Source organism: Lynx canadensis, chromosome C1 (assembly GCF_007474595.2).
Source record: "Lynx canadensis isolate LIC74 chromosome C1, mLynCan4.pri.v2, whole genome shotgun sequence".
NCBI classification, from domain to species: domain Eukaryota; kingdom Metazoa; phylum Chordata; class Mammalia; order Carnivora; family Felidae; genus Lynx; species Lynx canadensis.
Window position 1 is genome coordinate 71,911,522 of NC_044310.1, and position 23,283 is coordinate 71,934,804.

Genomic DNA, 23,283 nt, shown 5'->3' on the forward strand with positions numbered 1-23,283 from the left:
GCTTAAGACTCTGAGCTATCTTCATGATGTGAATGAAGCTAGGCTATAGTCTTGTCTCTTCCAGTTTATGTTTACTTTCAGAGTGGAGCCCTTTGAAAACCTAAATCCTCACATTTGATGGGCCACAGATACCAATTTTTGACCCGAGCCCCACAAAGCTACCAAAAGCTGCATTTAGAACACACCCAGGGCAAAAGCAGTTCTAACTGTGTTCATTTCTTTGCTGTCTCCTTCAAAATGTTGGCTTAAAATTCCCTCACTATTTTGTTGGCTATTTGATGCTTTTAACTTGAAAACAAATTTTAAAAGATATTCAGCCTGGCAATTTGAAGTACCTCCTTCATTACTGGAAATGGAAACTCTCTGGCTCTATAATTTTCTCTTAAAATCTGATGAAGTTTTAACCACCACTATTCCTCTTAACTGCTCTCGTGAAGCTCACACAGAGCATCATGCTGCTAAACTCAGTAGCCTTTCTCAGGAACCCAGTCGATCCCTTCCTCAGGCAAAATTTTCTTCACTACTGTTCATCTAGTTTTCCTCCTATCAGGGATAGCTTCTTCTCAGTTTTCTTTGCTAGTTTCTCCACATTTCCCTGATCTCTAAACATTGAAGAGCCCGAAGGCATAGGGTTTAGATCTCAGCTACCTCAGCTTTTCTTTCTCCGCCTAGTCTTTAGGTAGTTGTAAGCAGTCCAGGGGCATTAGATACTATTGATATGCAAATGACGTCATAATTTTTACCCCCAGCCAGAACCTTTCTCTCATAGCCACCAACCTCCTTGACATTCTTACTTTATGCTGAACAGATATTTCAAATGAGATATATCTAAAACTGAACTCCTGATTTTTCCTCCAAAACTTGCTTCTGCATCTCTCTTACAGCAACTCCACACTTCCGTCCATTAGTCAAAAAGCTTAGAGTCACCCTCTATCATTCTATTTCTCTCATAACCCACATCCAAATTATCATCAAGAACTGCTGGCTGTACCTTAAGGCAGAGCCAAAGACTTGATCATTTATCACTTATTCTACTAATTCTAGTCCAGCCTACCGTCATCTCTTACCTGGATCTTTTTCAGTGGCCTCCTCAATGGTTTCTTTTACTGTTGTCCTCATTATATTTGCAATACATTAGCCAGAATAATATTTCAAAGATTTAAGTCAAATCCTATCATTTCTTTGCTGCAAAACTTTGAATGGCTTCCCACCATATTCAGAATAAAAGCTGGAGTCTTTTGAGTAGTCTGTAAGATCTTATATAATCTGGTTTTTTGGATATCTTCTGACTTCATTTTCTACCACTTGCCCTTATGCACTCTCTTCTGGTCACTGGCCTTTTTGTTAATCCTAGAACATACTACATATACTCCAGTCCCAGGGCCTTTGCATTTGCATTTGTTCTTTCTGCCTGGAAAGCTCTTTCTCTAGATTTCCTATAGCTTGTACCTTTACCTTCTTCCGATATGGCTCAAATGTCATGTTCTCAGAGATGCCTTATCTAGCTACTATACTTGAAAACTTCACCCCCACTCCATTTTCTATCATATCCCCCTTCCCTGCTGTTTTGTGTTTCTCTATAGCATTTGCTGTCTCCTAGTGATGAAAATATTGTTGGGCATTAAAACCTTTCTGATACCTTGCAATCCACACCACTTAGTTATTTTTCTTACAAAGAAGGCAGACCTTGAATTAGATTTCAGTCATTTGTATGTCTTAAAATGTCTTTGTTACTTTCAATTCGATAGAATTTCATGTTTATGCCATCAAATATGGGAAAGAATCAAATAACTACTGTAGGCAGCTGTAACTGTCTACATTAGTTTAGTTTTTGTAGTAATTTAAGGCAGGAAATATCTATAGAAGTTAAGCATTTTATTAATATAAATAAAATGAATATTTTCATTGCACTTATAGAATGGAAGCTTATGTTTTTGGACAAGGGTGTGTGTGTTTTGTGATGTATATGTGTGTATATATAATTTAAATAAAATATGGACTACTAGTTACCATATAGAAGAACATAACATTTTTTTTTCCAAATCAGCATATGTGTCATTGTTACATATAAGATTTTAGCAAAAAATTTAACTACTAATATTGATCGTACAGCTGACCACAGACCCAATAGAAATTAAAATTAAATGATATATTACAGCAGACAGGGTTCCCTTATCTATCATTAGATAAATAGAACTGTTCTACTTGCTTTAAAGCTTTTCCTTTATGGTTCGATTCTAAATTCATTTTTGTACCTCTGGTTAATGGATTTGGGGCTATCAGTGTACGAATGAAAAAATTCCAAGAATACCAAACCATCTTCCTACTCACTGACTCTATAGTGATGCATTTAAATTCCATTTTGTGTAAAAGCCATAATTTTAGGAGGTGTGCTGATGGGGCCTCTCCCATGTATATTTTTTTCATGTTATCACCTTTGGCAGACCCGACAGGTATTCCTATTAACCCAAAGGTCAGTCCTCCATATTTTAATTGTTATCATGAATATGATATGTTCCAAACACGATGTGTAAGCAAGTACTATAATTAGGGTGGAGTAAGAAAAGTTGGGGATCAATAAGGATGCATAGAAGAAGACATTTGTAATGTGAACCCTCAGAAAGGGATACTCTGACTTCAGAATCATGTCTCCCTCTAAGAGTATTTGGTTTTTGATAACATTAAAATGCTTTCCTATAAGCGTTTTATCAAAACGATTAAGATTCAAAATGAATATAGTATCAATCTCAGACACACTGAAATGATGGAATTAGACATCAGAGTTTGAGAAAACCAAGAACTTACCATCTGATACTTTGTGTTCACAGTTAAGCAAATCTCTGCAGATTCGTGCTGGGTTATCTCGTGTGCCAAGAGGATTCTTGATGCTGTGCAGTAAATTGCTAAGGTAGTTCAGGGTTTTGGATATCTCTGCACCGTAGTCAATTAGAGTCACTTCAGTATTTTGGTAGTTCTGCCAAGTCATCACAGGAATCATATTAGCCAAAAACCAGAGTAGTCAGCAGCATTATTGAACCCTCATCATCAACATGGACCAAGGCAGAAGAAAAATGTATCTTTGTTGTGTGCGGTGACTTGGGAGTAGGATGTAAAGATCAGTTTATATTCAAATATAGCCATCTATGTATATTTTATTAAACTGGATCCTAAGTAAGAGATTAAATTCACTCCAAAAGCCTAGTTTTCAAGCTAACATAAAACTTAACAATTATTATGCCCACTGTAGTATATTATTTTTAAAGAAATTATACATTGAATAGAGTTTAGTCAAGAAAAATGAGTAACAGTGATAGATCCCATTTTAAGAAATGGCTAACTTCATTAAACTATTTTCTTCTACAGTATCTAATTCGTTGTTTAAAAATTCCCTAAATGATATTACACCTTTTAAAAATGTTTTCCTTAAAAAAACCCATGCATATATTTCTGCTTATTAAAAATGCTTACTTTGTCCTTAAAAGTAGTTTCATTACGTTCAATCTGTTTCAAATACAATCTTTGAGATAAAGCCACATTCTGGACTCTGAAAAACTTTCAGTTTAATTTGTATATTGAGAGTGCCAATGTAAATAAAGCCAGATATATTACCTCCATCTGTAGGGCAGCATGTGATTCAATCAAGGCTTGAATAGCAGCATTGATATCCATTTGTTTCTGTGTAAAACAAAACCATTTGAGATTAGCAGGAACATCAACACTGAGTACTCTAAAGTAAGGGCTGTAAATTCTGAAAGCAGTGCTATTAAAGTATACTAGACTTATTATCTGAAGGGGGTTTGTAACTCTTATGGTTAGACAGATGCTGCAAATTTTGCCTGGATAACTGGAAGGACAATATGCTGCCTTCATCCAAATCCTGAAAGTCTCCTAATTAAAACAGGACCAAAGTCTAGAGCCCTCAAATGAAAAACTATTTGTCACTGCTGCATAAACACACACACACAAGTTACTCAAATGGAAGAAGAATGAAATATGACCCCCTCGGTTAATAAATTGTAAAGTGAAGAATAAATAACTGTAGTAATTTATAACAGTTACATTCTTGGAAGGAAAATATAATAAAATACTACTGTCCTGAGGTAGTCACCACATTCGTTTAATCTGATACTTCTGCGGTCTTAAAAACAATTTCTGAAGTTGGAAAATGCACCATTAGTCCCAAAAGAAATAATACAGCATGAATCCAATCTCCTCCTGCATTTAATAAAAGATATTTTTAGAGAAAGGCTCAGCATAACCATTAGTAAAAGTCTTTTTGTATTTTATTTTTTAAAAAAGCTTGGAGACTAAGAAGCCTGAGTTGGGAGAAAGTTCTGTGAAATGGCATCTGTGTACACAAATCAAGCAATCTGATTTCCTTCAGAATGATTGTGTTCCTAAGATATCTTTTTACTTGGAGGGCCATACAATAAAAACTGTTTTCAACAGATCTCTCATAACTCAAGGCTGGTAATTTGAAAAACTATTTAAAATGATGGGACAATCAATAAAATGCACTCTTCCTTGCCTCAACATGTGGTTTTCATATTGGAAAATAATTGACTCATTCTGTGCATATATACTGCCAAACACTGTGATACATATTGAGGATAAACGGTAAGCTAAAAAGAAAACTGCCCTTGTGAAGCTGAAGTTTAAGGGAGAGAAAGGCACTAATCAAATCTTAAAACCACACAATTACAAATTGTGATATGTGCTATGAAAGAAAAGAAGTGCTTGGACCCATGAAAGAAATTAGGGGGTTTCAATGAAATCTGGAGGATGAGAACTTTGGAAGGAGTAGATGAGGGAAGGTTTCCTTGAGATAGTGACATTTGATCTGAGATCTGAAGATAAATAAGAATTGTTAGGAGAGGGGGTGAGAGAGCTTTCCAGGCAGAGTAACAGCCTTGCACAAAAGCTATGAGAGAGAGAAGCATGACCTATTCAAAAAGCAGAAAGGGTCAGCCTAAAAGGTCCTACACAGATTAAATAATTCCGACCATCATGCCTGTGTGAATGAGCAGATTTTGGACATGGGTCGCATGTCCAAAATATTTGCACCAAACATGGGCAATTGAATTAAGTACTAAATAATAGCCATCCTTGTATTTTCCAGGTGGTTTGTTATTAGGGCTTTGATCTTAGAAAACATAGCAGAAGCAGTTCTCAAACTCTTCAGCTTAGGACTTTTTGCACTTTTAAATATTATTAAGGGCCTTAAAAAACTTTTATTTACATGAGTTATAACTTTTGGTATTTACCAAAGTAGAAATTAAAACACAAATTTGTGTTATTGCTTTAAAATAACGCATTATACATTTTTTTAAGTTTATTTATTTATTTTGAGAGAAAGTGAGCACAGGAAGGGGAGGGACAGAGAGAGAGAGAGAGAGAGAGAGAGAGAGTGAGAGAGAATCCCAAGCAGGCTCTGCTCTGTCAGTGCAGAGTCATGAGATCATGACCTGAGCTGAGATCAAGAGTGGGAGCTTAACCGACTGAGCCACACCCCAACCCATTATATGTTAATACAAATATTTTAAAGTAAAATAATTGTATTTTCCAAAACAAAAAAATCTGAGAAGAATGGTGCTGTTTTATATATTCGTACATATCTTTAATGTCTGGATTGATAGAAGATAGCTAGATTGTCTTATTTCCTTCAGTATTCAATCTGTTATGATATGTTATTTTAGTTGAAATATATGAAGAAAATCTGGCCCTGCAGAGACATGCAGTTGGAAATAGGATTATTTTAGTAATCTTTTCGGATAATTGTGGATATTCTTTGATACTATACCAAACTTGACAAATGATAATTTCTTAAGGGTTAGTTGAAATTTGAAATCTGAAATCAAGTCTATGAACTTTTTGTGCTTTTTTATATTAAAATCTATTGGTCTAACTTGAACTGTGAAAGACTCTTTTACCTACCCATGATACTGTTAACATTGCCCATTGATTATTTAGAAAATAACAGTTCATCAGGGTGCCTGGGTGGCTCAGCTGGTTGGGCCCCGACTTCAGCTCAGGTCATGATCTCATGGGTTCATGGGTTTGGGCCCCTTGACGGGGCTGTGCTGATAGCTCACAACATGGAGCCTGCTTCAGGTTCTGCGTCTCCCTCTCTCTCTACCCCTCCCCCATGCGCGCGTGCTCTCTCTCTCTCTCTCTCAAAAATAAACATTAAAAAAATAAAAAAGAAAAAAAAATAATGGGTCATGGAGTTATGCAGATCTTCCAAATTCTGACACATTTCATTATTAATATCACACAGTTACATTTATTAACACCATCACCAATCTCAGAAAAGTGGAAGTACGGGGAAGCTGTCAAACACATAGTGGTAGATAGAAGTTTTCCCCAATTTTTATTTTTGCTTGAAAGTTTGAGACTTATCATTGGCATCGACTTCTGTCAATAGTTTCCTTGAAATGAGAGGCTTGATTCATTCATGTTTAAGAAAATATCTGCGGAGGGGCACCTGGGTGGCTCAGTCCGTTGAGCGTCTGACTTTGGCTCAGGTCGTCATCTCACGGTTCGTGAGTTCTAGCCCCACGTCAGGCTCTGTGCTGACAGATCAGAGCCTGGAGCCTGCTTCGGATTCTGTGTCTCCCTCTCTCTCTGCCCCCACCCATGCTTGTGCTCTGTCTCTCTCGCTCAAAAATGAATAAACATTAAAAAAAATTAATAAAAAAAGAAAATATCTGCTGAATACTCATGAGTGTATAATATTGTTAGTCTATCTAGTAAATATGGTGTTCTATGAGAAGAGCAGCCAGTTCAGTTTGTAACTGAGACAATTGCACAAGTGCTTTTCCTTGAGGTAAATACTATCCTCTTCAGTATGCAGCAGAAGTGTTTTTCTATATGTTCTTCTATTTTGTTCTAGAGATTACTAAAAAGTTGTATACTCAAGATTGGAGATTTAGGAGGCAGCAGAAATAGTGGAGTAATGACCTCCCAGAATTTTCTCCCCTATAAAAGCAATGAGAAAACTGGAAAAAATGTCAGAATGAAGTTTTTCAGGACTATGGAAATTAACAAAATGCTTGCAGCAATCTGGGGGGAATTTATTTAAGAAAAATATCTGAATCTTGGTAAGGGCAGTGAGCTTCATGGAACTTTAATTTGCCCTATTCCCATGTCTTTCTTTTCAGCTCTGTGGTAGCCCTAAAAATACCAACCCATAATTACAGTAAAAACAAGAAGCCAGGAAGTCATGGGGGGAACAGAATGGGGTTGGAGTTGCTCTAAAGCATCATTTCCAGTGAATTATTATTATTTGACCTGCCTGGTAGTTAGCTAGAAGACACCATTTGCAAGGCTGTCTTTATTTTACCTGACTCGCAGCTCATCCAGTGCAAAATATCTTTACCCTAAGCATTTTTCAAAAGCATTTAGAGGGAATTGTTTAACTTTGTGGCTGTCTGGAGCACTGGAAAACAGTTGGGGCAAGCAACAAGCTAACAAAAAGCTTACAAGAGAAAGGTAGGGAATGATGTGTCCCCACAGGAAATCTGAAAAGCTTTGACATATTTCTGGAAATCTAGAAGCCCATGTGCATTTGTAGCATTGTGCATATGCTTAGAAAATATCTGAGAAGGCCCTAAGCTCTTTCCTCTGGCTTTCAGTCTCTGTGAAATCAGGAAGTTAAAGCTAAGGCATAGTTTTTAATCACCTGGCAGAGCAATGAAGGGGTGCTCCAACATACACAGAGACATTTGTTAAAAACTGGGAGACTTACTGGTTCTACCATTTAAGGAAATCTCTCTCCACTTGTTAGCTGACCACTAAGCTGAGTAGAGACTTAACTGGTCACACATGTCAAAGCATAGAGACTTTACAAAATTCAGAAAAGTCAGTAAACAAAATAACATACAACAACAAATAGCAACAAAAATAAACCCAGGGTTGAGGGGAACAATTTTATTTCCAAAAATGCCTCATTATTTTATTTACAATGTACAGTCTTTGACAAAAAAATTACAAGACATGCAAAGAAACATTAAAGTATGGCCCATAAGCAAGCAAACGGGTAATCAGTCAATAGGAGCTGTCCCTGAAGAAGCCTAGATGTTGTACTTAGTAGACAAAGACTTTTTAAAGCTATTGTAGATACGTTAAAAAAAAAAAAAAAACTAAAGGAAACAATATCTATAGAACTAAACAAAAGTATGAAAAAGATGTCTTACAAATAAAGAATATCAATTCCAAAAAAAAAATGGAAATTATAGAAAAGAACCAAATAGAAATTCTGTAGTTGAAAGGTACAAAAAATGAAATGAAAATTTACTAGAAAGGCTCAAGGGTAGATTTCAGTAGACAGAAGAATCAGTGAACTTGAAGATAGGTTTATTGAAATTTTCCAATCAGAAGAGTATACAGATAAAACAGTGAAGAAAATGAACAGAGGCTCTGAAACCTATGGAACACCAACAAAAATACTAACATGTGCATAATGGGAGTCTCAGAAGAGGAAGAGAAAATGGGGCAGAAAGGATATTTCAAGAAATAATAATGGCTGTAAGACAGTGATGAGAGAAATTAAACAAGAAGAAACAAATGGAAAAATATTCTATGGTTATGGATCAAAAGAATTTATATTTTGTTTTGTTTTTTGTTAAAATGTCCATATTACCCAAAGTAATCTACAGAGTCATGCAATCCCTTATCAAAATTTCAATGGCACTTTTCACAGAAATAGAACAAACAATTCTAAAATTTTTAGGAAGACCTTGAATAGTCAAAGACATCTTAAGAAGAAGAACAAAGATGGAGGCATCTTGCTCCCTAATTTCAAGCTAGTAGTAAAAGCCATAGTAATCAAAACAGTATGGTACTGGTATTAAGACTGACACACAGATCAAAGGAACAGAATAGAGAACCCAGAAATAAATCCATGGATATGTGGCCAATTAATTTACAACAAAGGAGCCAAAAATATACAATGAAGTAGGGGCAGTCTCTTCAATAAATGGTATTGGGAAAACTTGACAGGAACATGCAATAGGATGAAACTGGATCACTACCTTAACCAGACACAAAAATTAACTCAAAATGGATAAAGACTTGAATGTAAGACCTGAAACCATAAAACTCTTAGAAGCAAACACAGGTGGTAAGTTCTTTGATACCAGTTTTGGTGATAATTTTTTTTGGATTGACACCAAAAGCAAAGGCAACAAAAGCATTGTAAACAAGTGAGATCACATCAAACTAAGAAGTTTCTGCAGAGCAAAAGAAACAATCAGCAGAATGAAAAGGCAACCTACTGAATGGAAGAAAATATTTGCAAATCATATAATCGGATATGTGGTTAATATCTAAAATATACAACTAAATCACAAAACCCTAAAACAATCCAATTAAAAATTGGGCAGAGGATCTGAACTGACATTTTTCCAAAGAAAAAATAGAAATGGCCAACAGGTTTATGAAAAGGTGTTCAACATCATTAATCATAAGGGAAGTGCAACTCAAAACCACAATGAGCTATCATTTCATACCTGTTAGAATGGCTATTATCAAAAGACAACAAATAACAAGTGCTGGAGAGGATGTGGAGAAAAGGAAGCTCTTGTAAACTGTTGGTGGGAATGTAAATTGGTACAGCCCCTGTAAAATACAGTATGGAGATCCCCCCCCCCAAATAAATAGAATTACCATCTGATCCAGCTAGTCCAATTCTGGGTATTTATCGGAAGAATACAAAAATGCTGATTTGAAAACATATATGCTTTCCTATGTTCACTGCAGCATTATTTACAATAGATAAGAAATGGAGAGAACCTGAACCACCTAAAACTAATATAATGTTATATGTCAATTATACCTCAATTTAAAAAAGGGAATGGATGAAAATTTGATGAGAAACATTAATCTACACATCCAAGAAGATCAATGAACTTCCACAGATACATCATAATCAAACTGTTGAAGGATAAAGACAGAGAGAATCTTGAAGGCAGAAACAGAAAAGATTCATCATACCCAAGAGGTCCTCAATGAAATTAACAGCTAAATTTTCATAAAAAAAATCATAAAGGTAAAAAGGCAGTGGGACAACATATTCAGAGTGCTGAAAGAAAAAGACCATCAACCAAGAGTGCTATTTCAAATAAAACTATCTTTCCAAAATAAAGGAAAAATTAAGAAATTCCCAGATAAATAAAAACTAAGAGAATTCATCACTAACAAAACTTCCCTAGAAAAATAATAATTTCAGCCTGAAATTAAAGATTACTAGGCAGAAACTTGAATCCAAATAAAGAAATAAAAAGCACTGCTAAACATAACCATACAGGTAAATATAAATGAGTATAGATTCCACACAGCCAAAACAATCCTGAAAAAGACCAGAGTTGAAGTACTCACACTTCAATTTCAAAACTTACTACAAAGCTACAGTAATCAAAACAGTATGGTACTGTCATAAAGACAGACCAATAGACTAGAATGGAGTCCAGAGGTAAATCTTTACATATATGGTCAAATGATTTTTGATCAAGATGTCAAGACCATTGAAATGGGAAAGAACAGTTTTCAACAAACAGTGCTGGGAAAATTGATATCCACATATAAGAGAATGAAGTTAGACCCTTATCTTACATCATATACAAAAATTAACTCAAAATAAATCAAAGACTTAAATATAAGAGTTAAACCAATAAACCTCTTAGAAAGCACAGGGGAAAAACTTCGTTACATTGGGTTTGGCAATGACTTCTTGGCTATGACACTAAAAGCAAGGCAAGAAAATAAAAATAGATAAATTGGACTACACTAGAATTAAAAACTTCTGTACAAAGTACACTATCAGCAGAGTGAAAAGGCAAACAAAAGGAGAAAATATTTGTATCATATATTGGATAAGGGATTAATATCCAGAATACATAAAGAATTCCTACAACCTAACAACAACAAATAAGCAATCCAATTCAAAAATGGGTGAAGGACTTGAACAGACATTTTCCCAAAGAAGATATATAAGCCAATAAGCACATTAAAAGATGCTCATCTTCATTAATTATTGGGGCAATGCAAATAAAAACCACAAGTAGGTGCCACTTCACACCCATTAGGATGGGTGTTATAAAAACAACAACAACAAATAAAACAATATAACAAGTGTTGGCGAAGATGTAGAGAATTTGGAACCCTATGCTGTGCTGATGGGAATGTGAAAGGATGCAGCTGCTATAAAATACAGCATAGAGTACCTCAAAAAATTAAACATGGTATTAGTATATGATCCAGCAATGTCATTCGTGGGTGTATACCAAAATGAATTGAAAGGAAAGACTCAAGCAGATACTGTACACCTATGTTCATAGCAGCATTATTCACAATAACTAAAAAGCAGAAGCAATTCAAATATCTCCCTGGATAACCAAATGGGGCATGTGTACATATAATGGAATCTTATTCAGCCTTAAAAGAGGAAAGTCAGACACATGCTGCAACGTTGTAGACGTTATGCTAAGTGAAATAAGCTGGTCATAAAAGGACAAACACTGTCACTTATATGTCACAAATATGTACTTATATGTTCCTGGAGTGGTCAAATTAATAGAGACAGAATGGTAGTTTCCAGGTGCTGGGGAAGGGAGGAATTGGGAATTATTGTTTAATGGGTACTGAGCTTCAGTTTTGAAAGAGCAAAAAAGTTCTGGGGATGGGTGGTGGAGATTGTTGTACAACAATGTGAGGCCCAAATGTCCATCAACTGATGAATATATACATATATATACATATATGTATTATATGTATATGTATATATATATTATATGTATGTATATGTGTATGTGTGTGTGTGTGTGTGTGTGTGTGTGTGTGTGTATATATATATTCTGGTGATCAGAATCTCAGTGGTCAGAAAGAATGAAATCTTGCCATTTGCAACAACATGGATGGAACTAGAGTGAATTATGCTAAGTGAAATAAGTCAGGTAGAGAAAGACAAATATCACATGATTTCCTCATATGTGGAATTTAAGAAACACAACAGATGAATATAGGGGGAGCGAAGCAAAAATAAGATAAAATCAGAGGGAGGAAAACCATAAGAGACTCTTAAATACAGAGAACACACTGGAGGTTGCTGGAGGGGAGGTGGGTGGTGGGATGGGCATTAAGGAAGGCACTTGTTAGGGTGGGCACTGGGTATTGTGTGTAAAGTGATGAATCACTGGGTTCTACTCCTGGAACCAATACTACACTATATGTTGACTGACTTGAATTTAAGTGTTAAAAATGGAAAAAAAGAAAACCCAAAAACCAATGTGAATGTACTGGATACCACTGAACTGTATACTTAAAATGGTTAAAATGTTATGTATATTTTACCAAAACTAACAATAATAAATAAATATGCTCATTATCCCTTACACTTAACCATCCTACCGCTGGGAATTAGTCCTATAGATATGCTGCAAAATGGTATGCATATGGACAGGACATTTGTACTGGTGGTATTAGCAAAACACTGGAAATAAACACTCATCAACAGAGAAATTAGATGAATAAACCAAAGGGTATTCTTTTTTAAAATTATTTTTGAAAAGTTTATTTATTTTTGAGAGAGAGAGAGAGTACAAGTGGGGGAAGGGCAGAGAGACAGGGGGACAGAGGCTCCAAAGCAGGCTCTGTGCTGACAGCAGAGAACCTGACACAGGGCTCGAACCCACTATGAGATCATGACCTGAACCAAAGCTGGACACTTAACTGACTGAGCCCCCCAGGCACCCCAAACTGCAGGACATTCTTAAGTGAGATGACCATTTTTTATTTTCTCTGAGTGTGGCAGTGACAAATCCAGTGACTTTTAGTAGATTAATAGTGTAAAGTATGGTATTTGATGCATACTAAGGCACCAGCAACTTTAAATGCCAACTCATAGGGGAAGGGAAGGAAAAATAAGATAAAAACTAAGATAAGACAGGGAGGCACACCATTAAGATTCTTTAAATTTTTTTTTTTCAACATTTTTTATTTATTTTTGGGACAGAGAGAGACAGAGCATGAACAGGGGAGGGGCAGAGAGAGAGGGAGACACAGAATCGGAAACAGGCTCCAGGCTCTGAGCCATCAGCCCAGAGCCCGACGCGGGGCTCGAACTCACAGACCGCGAGATCGTGACCTGGCTGAAGTCGGACGCTTAACCGACTGCGCCACCCAGGCGCCCCAAGATTCTTAAATACAGAGAACAAACTGAGGGTTACTGGAGGGGAGACGGGTGCGGGGATGGACTAAATGGGTGATGGGCATTAAGGAGGGCATTTGTTGAGATGCCCACTGGGCGTTATGATGAATCACTGGGTTCTACTCCTGAAACCAATACTACACTTGTATGTTAATTAACTTGAATTTAAATAAATATATTAAAAAAAATTAAATGTGAACTCAATGAAAAAGGCTTTCCCCCCACCCAACAGGCATTAGAGAAAAGAAATGTCATAAAACTTGGCCACCCATGAAATTTCTTGGCAATACACATATTTGTATAATTTCTAATGTATTCCTAAAGCCTAGCTCATGCCTGGCACATAGTAGGCATTCAGTTTGTTGAATTTATGAATGTTTTCCCAAGGATAGTCTTTAGTGAGGGCAGGCCCAGAGAGACTATTATGAGGATCTGCTGGGAAAGTCATTCAGCAACGTCTAAGTACCCACATCTGAGTGTAAAACTCTCATTAGGTGCAGTGAAGGAATCCAAAAGCAGTAGCTCCCTCCATGTATTCTTGTTAGAACACATTCTCACATGAACATCACTTAAAGTTATAAAAACATGCACATAAAATAGAAGACAGACAATAGGAAGTAATCAGATTGTTGGCACTAATGAGGAGAACTAGGATTCATTATACCGTGGGGGAATGAAATCTTCACAATTCTTTCCCAACTTATTTGAATAAAATGTAGATCCAGTCTGAGCACTCTAGTATTTTGAGGAGAAGTGTTATTTAAAAAAATTTTTTTAAACATTTATTCATTTTTGAGAGACAGAGACAGAGTGTGACCAGGGGAGGGGCAGAGAGAGAGGGAGACACAGAATCCAAAGCAGGCTCCAGGCTCCGAGCTGTCAGCACAGAGCCTGATGCGGGGCTCGAACCCATGAACTGCGAGATCATGACCTGAGCTGAAGTCGGGCACTTAACTAACTGAGCCACGCAGGCACCCCGAGAAGTGTTATTTTAAAGGTGTCTGAAGTCTTAAGATCCCTGGATAGTGTAAACATTGATGGGATAGGAACTGGTTTCATGTCATGCCCCTCCCCATAGTGGAAGTAACCACTTGTTCTAGGGAATCAAAGACTGCACCAGCAGCTTCAGCCTCTAAATTCACCAAACCCGGTTTCACAGTCGAGCCACTAATTGTAAATCAGTTGAATACTCCTTATCTCATCTAGTTATTTTTAATGATTACTATTTCCAACCCCTGTCCCAACACACATACTCATCTTGTTCTTCCCTTTACCCCACTGATCATTTTTGGTTAACTTTGCCATCCTGTTGTAGATTTGCTAGTTTCTAAATATCTTACCCATGTGCACTAAGGTCTGACCATCACTGTGATAATATCCTCAAATTCAAAAGTACCATCAATATATATTCCTTTTCCTGAAACATTTCCTTTTAGTTATTCTACTTTAGAAACTTGGGCAAGTTACTTTACTTTCATAGGTCTTAAAAAAAAGAAGTTAAACTGGATTAGAGGTTTTCAAACTTATCTTGACCCATAGCAAGAAATACATTTCTACATCATGATACGGTCCACACAAAAATACATACATTTAACTGAAGTTTTAAAAAACCGTATTTATTCTTATTAGGGCTGATAGACTGATTTTTTTCTTTTTTATTGAAGTAAAATCCACATAAAATAAAATTCACCATTTTAGCCATTTTTAAAGTGTACAATTCAGTTGCTTTTAGTAATTCACTAAGTTGTGTTGATAATTACCACTACTTAATTTTGAAACATTTCTATTACCTCTAAAAGAAACCTCATACCTATTAAGCATTCACCATATTTTTTCTATTCTATTTAATTTAATTTAATTTAATTTAGAAATGATTCTGAATAAGACTCACTAAACTGATCTAAGGAACCACCAACTAGTGAGTCATAAGTCAGTCTGAAATAAATGCTACATAAATTACTAAGAGAACGTCTGTCTCTAAGTCTATGAATGCTATTCCATTCTAGACATTATTGCCTTCCAAATGAAATATTCTGTCTTAGAGGATTCCCACTGTAATTTTCTAAGAGGTACAACTTGCTTTTGGACTCAATTATTCATTCATTCATTCAATAGATAATCATTAGGGCGTGAATGGAAAAGAAATTAAAAAAAAATAGTTTCTACCCTTCAGAGAGTTCACACTCTAATAATAGAAAGAGACTGGAATGAAAACGAATGAGTATAAATAAGAAGGGGAAGTGATTGGTTCTACCTTGCAGTGTGATGAGGAGAAGGAATTAAGAAGTTTCAAAGAAGATATGATCATAAATTGACCTCAGAAAGAATATATAGGTATTTTCCCATTGATATTTATACTTCTGCTCTAGAAGTCTTCTTCTCAGGGTTAAAATGTCACTTCCTTAAAATAGACTGTGAAAATCCCAGAAAGATAATATAGAGAAACCAGCTTTCATATTGGCCAAGAAGAAGGAAGGCAAAAAGAAAGGAATAAAAGAAGGAAAGAAAGAAACTAACATTTATTAAGTATCTACAACATGACAAACACATGTATTTTCTTATTTAATCCTACTAATAATTCCTCAAAGTATATATTCTTATCCACATTTTGTTCAGAATAAACATCTCTCACACTACTTCATTTTGGCTGTATAGGAACACATACAAACATTTCTAAGTGAGACAGGGCTATGGTGCCACAAAATTTGGTATTTCAGTGTGAAATTTTTCACTAACCACATCTAATTTGCCAATGATCTTTTAGGACTTGTCCTTTCTTAGGAAGGCAGCTATATCAAAATAATTATAGAGTGGGAAGGCAACTGATGAAGGTATTTGTAACCCAGGCTTTGTGGAGATCCAAGAAGAATGGAGATAGAGAGTAATTTAAGATTAAATATAGGCATTCCCATTAAAGTGCATGCCAGGGAAGGTTTTGACCCTATTCAGATGGCCAGAAAGGGGGAGTAATTTTAAAAAATCATGGAGAATGAATCTCCTATTTCCAAGGAGATAATCTTCCTATGGCATCTTTCTTGAAAGTTACTCTTCACCATGATAAAAAGCTAAGAGGTATGAAGAGTTTCTGGCCTGTTGAGAATAGATCATAGTGATCCAGCAACTAGAACTGTCAGAAACCGAACGGACACCAGTGCAGCATGTGGAAATAAGTAAGGCTAGAAGGCATAGGACTAGGCGTTGTTTGGGATAATGTAGCCAGTGGTGGATCTTTTTTAGGGAAACAATCTGATCAAGGACCATTGTATTTGACAAGCCTGCTATAGGAGTGGGGCATGGGTGAGGTTGGAGACGGAAGGAGATTCTTGCAGGAAGCAGGAAGACAAATAGATTATTGGGTATGAGAGTGAATGTAAAGCATATGGGAAACCAAACTTGGAACATCAGAGGCCAGGAGATACCAGCTGATAATGAGGCAACAGAAGCATTGCTTCAAAGATAAGGGTAGCAAGCTCTAGGTTGTTATAGATAAGCAAATATAGAAGTCTGAAGGCTACTACAGCCATCAGCAACTGAGATGGATTCTTGAAAGCCTAAGAAGTGGATTACTGGTTGGTAGAAAAACATTTAAAAAAAGGAGAGACAGAAATTAGAAGTAGGAAGAAATGGAGAGAGTATTTTTTGAGTACTTATTATGTCAGGCATTATGCTGAGTGATTTACTTTTTAATTATTTTTTTTTATTTTGAGAGAGAGAGCAAGCAGGGGAGAGGAAGGGAGGGAGGGAAGGAGAGGGAGGGATATATATATATATATATATATATATATATATATATAGAGAGAGAGAGAGAGAGAGAGAGAGAGAGAGAGAGCATCTCAAGCAGGCTCTGCTCTGTCTTGTTTAAGCCATCAGGTCTAAGGATAGTTATGGCTATAACAGATTGAGCCACCAGGACATCCCTTTACTTCTTATTTAAAACTCAAATCCACCAAGAAAGTAAGACCATCCCCTTTTTAAAGACAAGAAGTCTGAGTCTGAGGCTTAGATTTCATTATTATACCTGGGGAGGGTCTATATCAGATTAGCAAAAGAATCAGAGGTAAGGAAGAGAAACACCTTTTAAACAGGGAGTTAGAATAAGCTTTAAAAAGCTTTAATGTAATATATGAAGATAAAGTAAACAAAACCAAGAAAACTTACTCTTGGGCCAGGTGCTCCAGGTGGACCCTATAACATGACAAATTTTAAAAAGAATTTGTCAGTAGATAATCTCAAACCAGGCAAGCATATAAGCATCAACAGTAAACAGATATAAATGTAAATAAACTCACTGGAGGTCCTGGTTGACCTCTTGGCCCTTGGGGACCCTAGAAGACATGAAGATAAAGTATAATATGTATCTTATGCATATGGTTTGGTATAAACAAGACAACCAAGACAACCTCTAACACTGCCTTTCATGTGAGGCAGGTTCTTAAGATTCAAAGTTGTTTTAATATTTTGAAGCTATATGCTCTTTGCATTCAAATATCACACACAATAATGAACAAGCTGGATATTTACTTTCATGTTTTATTGATACTAGACAATGAATTTGTTCATTTTAAAAATCTATTATAAATATAATATTTAAAAATGTTAATACTGCCTAAGTATGTTTTTTCCTGTTATTTCTATATACCATCCACCTAATCAGCAAAGATGAAAATTTTAGTGTTCTTAGATACCTCCTTTTCCTTCAACACCCACCTATAATTTGATTACTACTGTTGAATTCACCACCATATTCATAGTAACAGTCTTAGTTTAGTGTTAATCATGTACTGTAGACTGAATGTTTGTGTTCCCCCCAAATTCACATATTAAAGCCCTGATCTTTAGTGTGATGGCATTTGGCTGTGGGGTTTTGGGGAGGTAATTAGATCATGTAGAACCCTTATGTGGAGTCCTTCTAAGAAGAGACACAAGAGAGATGATCTCTCTTTCTCCATATGAGGATATAGCAAGAGGGCCCTTGTCTGCAAACCAGGAAGAGGACCCTCACTTGACATTGAACCTACCAGCACCTTGATCTTGGATTTCAGAGCCTCTACAACTATGAGAAATAATGTTTCTTGTTTAAGCTATCCAGTCTATGGCAATTTGTTATAGCAGTCCGAGCTAAGATATCATGTTTTGCCTGGACTCCTAATATGACATTCTGACTTTATTCTGTCTACTATGCTAACTACACTGTGCTTGTAAAATGGAAATCTAATCAGGTCATTATTCAGTTAAAATGATTCAATAGCTCTTTATTTGTCTAGAGATGATGTAAACTTCCTAAAAGTGATAGCTGCCATTTATTGAGAACTTTTTGCATACCAAGTTGTGTGCTTATTTTCTGAGAACTAACTGTATGCCAACTCATATGCTACATTTCCATTTTACAGTGAAGAAAGTGGCAACCAGCAAATAAGGGACTGAACTAGGATTAAAATGGAAGTCAATTGAATATAAAAGTATATGTTCTTTTTTTTTTAATTTTAAAGAGAGAGTGTGTGCAAGTGGGAGAGAGGGGCAAAGGGAGAGAGAGAGAAACCCAAGCAGGCTCCACACTCAGCACAGAGCCTGATGCAAGGCTAGATCCCATGACCCTGGCATCATGACCTGAGCCAAAATCAAGTCAGACGCTCAACCGATTGAGCCACCCAGGCACCTCAAAAGTATGTTCTTAATCAATGTACACCCCTACCTCCTCTTCAAGATCTGGGCCTCACCTCTACTTACTCTCCCCAACACGTCCTACACCCCATCTATAACCAACTACTTGTGGATCTCTGCATCTTCAAAATTCTTTCACACATGCATTCTCTTGCATGTGCTATTTCCTTGACCAGGATTGCTCCTCCTTACCTTCTCTATCTGTGTAACTCTCATTCCTCTTCCAGTATGTCTTTAAAACTCTATACTTACCTTGCTCACTCATCCCCAGCCACCTCCCTCATGCTCAACTAACCACTTCTCCATTTCCTAGTACACAACACAGTGGAAAATCCCTAGGGATGTTTAAGAATGTCTTAGTCACCTTTTCATTTCCTGGAACAAGAATAGTGTCTACTTCATAGTAGGTGTTTGAAAATTGCAACTGAATGGATGAATAATGTAAAAAAATTACCTCATATTAATTTAGAAATTAGAATAGTTAAAATGTATGTAGTAAAATGTGAAAAGTTATGTTGAAATTTTTCAAAATGAAACAACAGTAATCATTGTTAAGAATGTCTGCTCAGGCCACTTCAGATCCTCTGTCCCCCTCTCTCTGCCCCTCCCCTGTGCACATGTGCTTGTTCTCTCTCTCTCTCTCTCTCAAAAATAAAGAAAAAATAAACATTAAAAAAAAGAATGCTCAAAATTTAACTTACTTGATGGTCAACTGAATGTTAAAACCATATTGAGCCAAATTCAGATTATGGTTAAAAGATGACAAAAGATCTCTCTTCAGTTGAGATCTGAATAATGTTGATGTCATGCTTGACTTACATTAATTATTTCCAGAGCTGTTGATTCTAAATATACTGTGAAAACTAGAGCAAACAACAGTAACTTAAAAAGGACAGAGCATTCCAGTACCATGCTTGCTGGACATTTCTTAGTTTGCATGGCTTATGATTATGATTTCAAGTAAAGAATGTACAAAACTTGTACCTCAGAAGCTACGTGATAAATTACAGAAAGGCCATGCTGGAGATAGCCTTTAAAATTGTTTTTAATGTTTATTTATTTTTGAGAGAGAGAGAGAGAGAGAGATGGTGCATGAGCAGAGGAGGGGCAGAGAGAATGAGACACAGAATCTCAAGTAGGCTCCTGGCTCTGAGCTGTCAGCACAGAGCTCGATGAGGGGCTCAAACTCATGAACCATGAGATCATGACTTGAGCTGAAGTCAGATGCTTAACCAACTGAACCACCCAGGAGTCCCTAGAGATAGCTTTTTAAATATATAGAGGTTCAGAATGAATTTGGCTGTGTAAGTTTCTCTATTCTGGAACAACACTATAAAAGTAAACCATTGACATTTAACTCCACTTAGCATATTTCTGACATTTGCAAAATCTCACTGGTGGTTCAATACAAAACATGTATCTTATCTGTGACTTTGAAAGAAGAAATTATCATAGAAAGAAGAAACTATTTCTACTGCAGATTTTATTGGTTTCTTTTCAGCTTCTTATACAAAACAAGTCAAGTCATCACAAATGTCATCAAATGAAATACTTAAAACCAAACAAGACAGGGCAAGAAAACAACTGTCTAGAATGAAGCAATTAGCCAAGTAAAACAAAATATTATTCAACAATATAACATTTATTAGTTTTCTATTCCTTTAGTCCACCATTAAGAAAAAGTGATTCACTCTCTCTAGCTACTATATAAAAAAGTATCTAGGGACACCTGGGTGGCTCATTCGGTTGAGTGTCCGACTTCAGTTCAGGTCATGATCTCACAGCTTGTGAGTTCAAGCCCTGCATTGGGTTCTGTGCTGACAGCTCAGAGCCTGGAGCTTTGGATTCTGTGTCTCCCTCTCTCTCTGTCCCTCCTCTGCTCCATGCTCTGTTTCTTTCTTTCTCTCTCTCTCAAAAATAAACATTAAAAAAAGGTATATGAATCAGTTTATTATAAAAGCAGTTTATAATAAAACCATGATTGTCTATGTTAATTTCCTAAAGGGAAACTAATTTATGTGAATGATTATGATGGTTATTTGGCCATAGTCAAAACCCAACCATTGGAAATAGACTTTCTTTCCATTTAATCCCAGAATTTACATTTGATTCTTCAAAGGTAACATTTTTTCTTACACTTTAAAAAATATTGATAAGTGCATGTCTTTGAACCTGAGTATGTTAGACTTTGACTTTTTGTGAAGGCAATCTTGATTTAATTTCATAATCTTTAGGCTGGCTTAGGTACAGAGAGCTTCTTTATTCTCAGTTATAAATTGAGAAGCTTCCATTGCTTAGCAGCATCCTGGGTCTCTACTCAGTAGGTGTAACTAGAAACTCTTCTTTTTTCCCAGTTGTGACAACCAAGTTATGTCTCTACAAATTGCCAAATGTCTCCTGTGGTGTATATGTGGTGGGGGGATGGCTCCTGGTTGAGAACAACTGATTTAGAGGGTTTAAATGGGAATTTAGTAATATTAAATAGTATTATTATAAGTAATGTGATTAGGATGGAATCAGTGAATTGTAAGGCACCAAGGATAACTACAAATTAGGAGTCGACTCATGTGGAATCTGCCATGTAAATGGCTGGACTATTCTAAATGTAGGTGAGGGGTCTATATATACCATCTTCCTTACCCAAGTTGCTCCTAAAACTTATTTTTGAGAGGTATGATGATTAATAGAAACATACAATGGTGTGGGAATCGGGAGATCTGGGCTCTGGTCTTGTCTCTATACCTAATTAACTGTATTTCCTTGAGTGAGTTGTTGCACGTTTGGATCTCAGATACCTCAACTGTAACAAGATTTGGTGAAGATCAATCTCTAAGGTTCACTTCCAAATTGTGATTTTCAAATGTTTTATCAATTTTCTTCCTCATATTTTGCATGTATTCTAAAGGAGATATTTCTCATGTATTGCTTAATGAGCTGTAGCCCTTTTTTAAATTTTTTTTTTTCAACGTTTATTTATTTTCAGGACAGAGAGAGACAGAGCATGAACAGGGGAGGGGCAGAGAGAGAGGGAGACACAGAATCGGAAACAGGCTCCAGGCTCTGAGCCATCAGCCCAGAGCCCGACGCGGGGCTCGAACTCACGGACCGCGAGATCGTGACCTGGCTGAAGTCGGACGCTTAACCGACTGCGCTACCCAGGTGCCCCTGTAGCCCTTTTTTTAAAGGCATGAATCATTATTTGATCTTGGTAAAAGATGGCATAGCTTTATAAATTGGTAAGAATGGCATAGTTTATAAATTCTTATGCCAGCTTCATGGAACATTTAAAAATAAGATTTACAAAGCCCGCTTGATAGATTCTTGTGTTTCTGATCTTTGTACAAAGAGTGGAGTGTCATATTTGTCTCAATACAATAGATCTTCGCTAATAAAAATTCATTCCAAAAATGCCCCATGTACTGGTATTATTTGAGGCTGACCCCCTCGAGGATATTTGGAAATATAATAGCTAGAAGTGTTCAGGCATTCAATTATTTAAATCATTCCCTTAAAACAAACCTGTAGAATATACTGAAAAAAAATCCTAATGAGAGTATAAGTAATGTTACTAAGCTTTTCCAGATTATGGTTTAATTGCACATTTTATGGAGTAAATTAATTGCAGATGATCTCTAGGAATTAAAAAATTACTTTTATAAAGTTCCTTAAACCATAGTGGAATCAAAAGAAAATAGATGATAAAAAGATATTTAATACCAGTTATTCAACAACAAAAAACCAGAATGAACCAATAAATTCTAATGCGCCACAGCTAATGTGGCACATTTTCAACAGCTAATGTTATTACCCATACTAAATGCTGCTGTGTCCCCTTCCTTGTACTAGGAGTCTGTACTTTATTTATGAAGGGAGCTATGGGAATCAACAGAGCAAAAGACTAGTAAGTATATCAATTCAATAAATGCTACTTTACCAGCCAGAATTGAAAATACTTGTTAACTTTTAATTTTAGGGAACAGCATTTATTTATTTATTAATTCATTTCTCAGATATTACCCACTACATAGCAGGTTCTATTCTGGATACTGATAACCAATGTATCAAACAAAGTTCCCCGTTCTCCTAGAGTTTATATTCTAGCAGAGGAAACAGAAAAATAATTTCAAATACTGCTAACTACTATGAAGAAAACAAAACAGGATGTTGTGAAAGAGAATGACCAGGAATGTGAGACTGAACAGTCATGGAGGGCTTCTCTAAAATGGTATTTGAGGCGAGACCTGAATCATGAGATAAAAACCAATCGTGTGAGGAACAGATTGCGTTTTCTAGGTAAAAGGAAGGCATGTTCCAAAGAATAGAGACAAAATCAGCTTGGTAGCAAGGGGAAAGGGGCACATCATGAGTTTAGAGAGGCCAACCAGGGCTAGTTCTTGTAGGGCATGGTAGAAAGGTAA

At 36.2% G+C, this 23,283-nt stretch overlaps 1 protein-coding gene across 1 annotated transcript in view; it reads right to left on the reverse strand.

The window, feature by feature from the left end:
* Positions 1 to 23,283, reverse strand: part of COL24A1 (collagen type XXIV alpha 1 chain) — a 385,490-nt gene that overhangs the window by 11,003 nt on the left and 351,204 nt on the right. Inside the window, 4 exon segments of the mRNA XM_032594090.1 lie at positions 2,806 to 2,974; positions 3,610 to 3,675; positions 17,363 to 17,389; positions 17,494 to 17,529. Of these exon segments, the coding sequence (XP_032449981.1) occupies positions 2,806 to 2,974; positions 3,610 to 3,675; positions 17,363 to 17,389; positions 17,494 to 17,529 (298 nt within the window).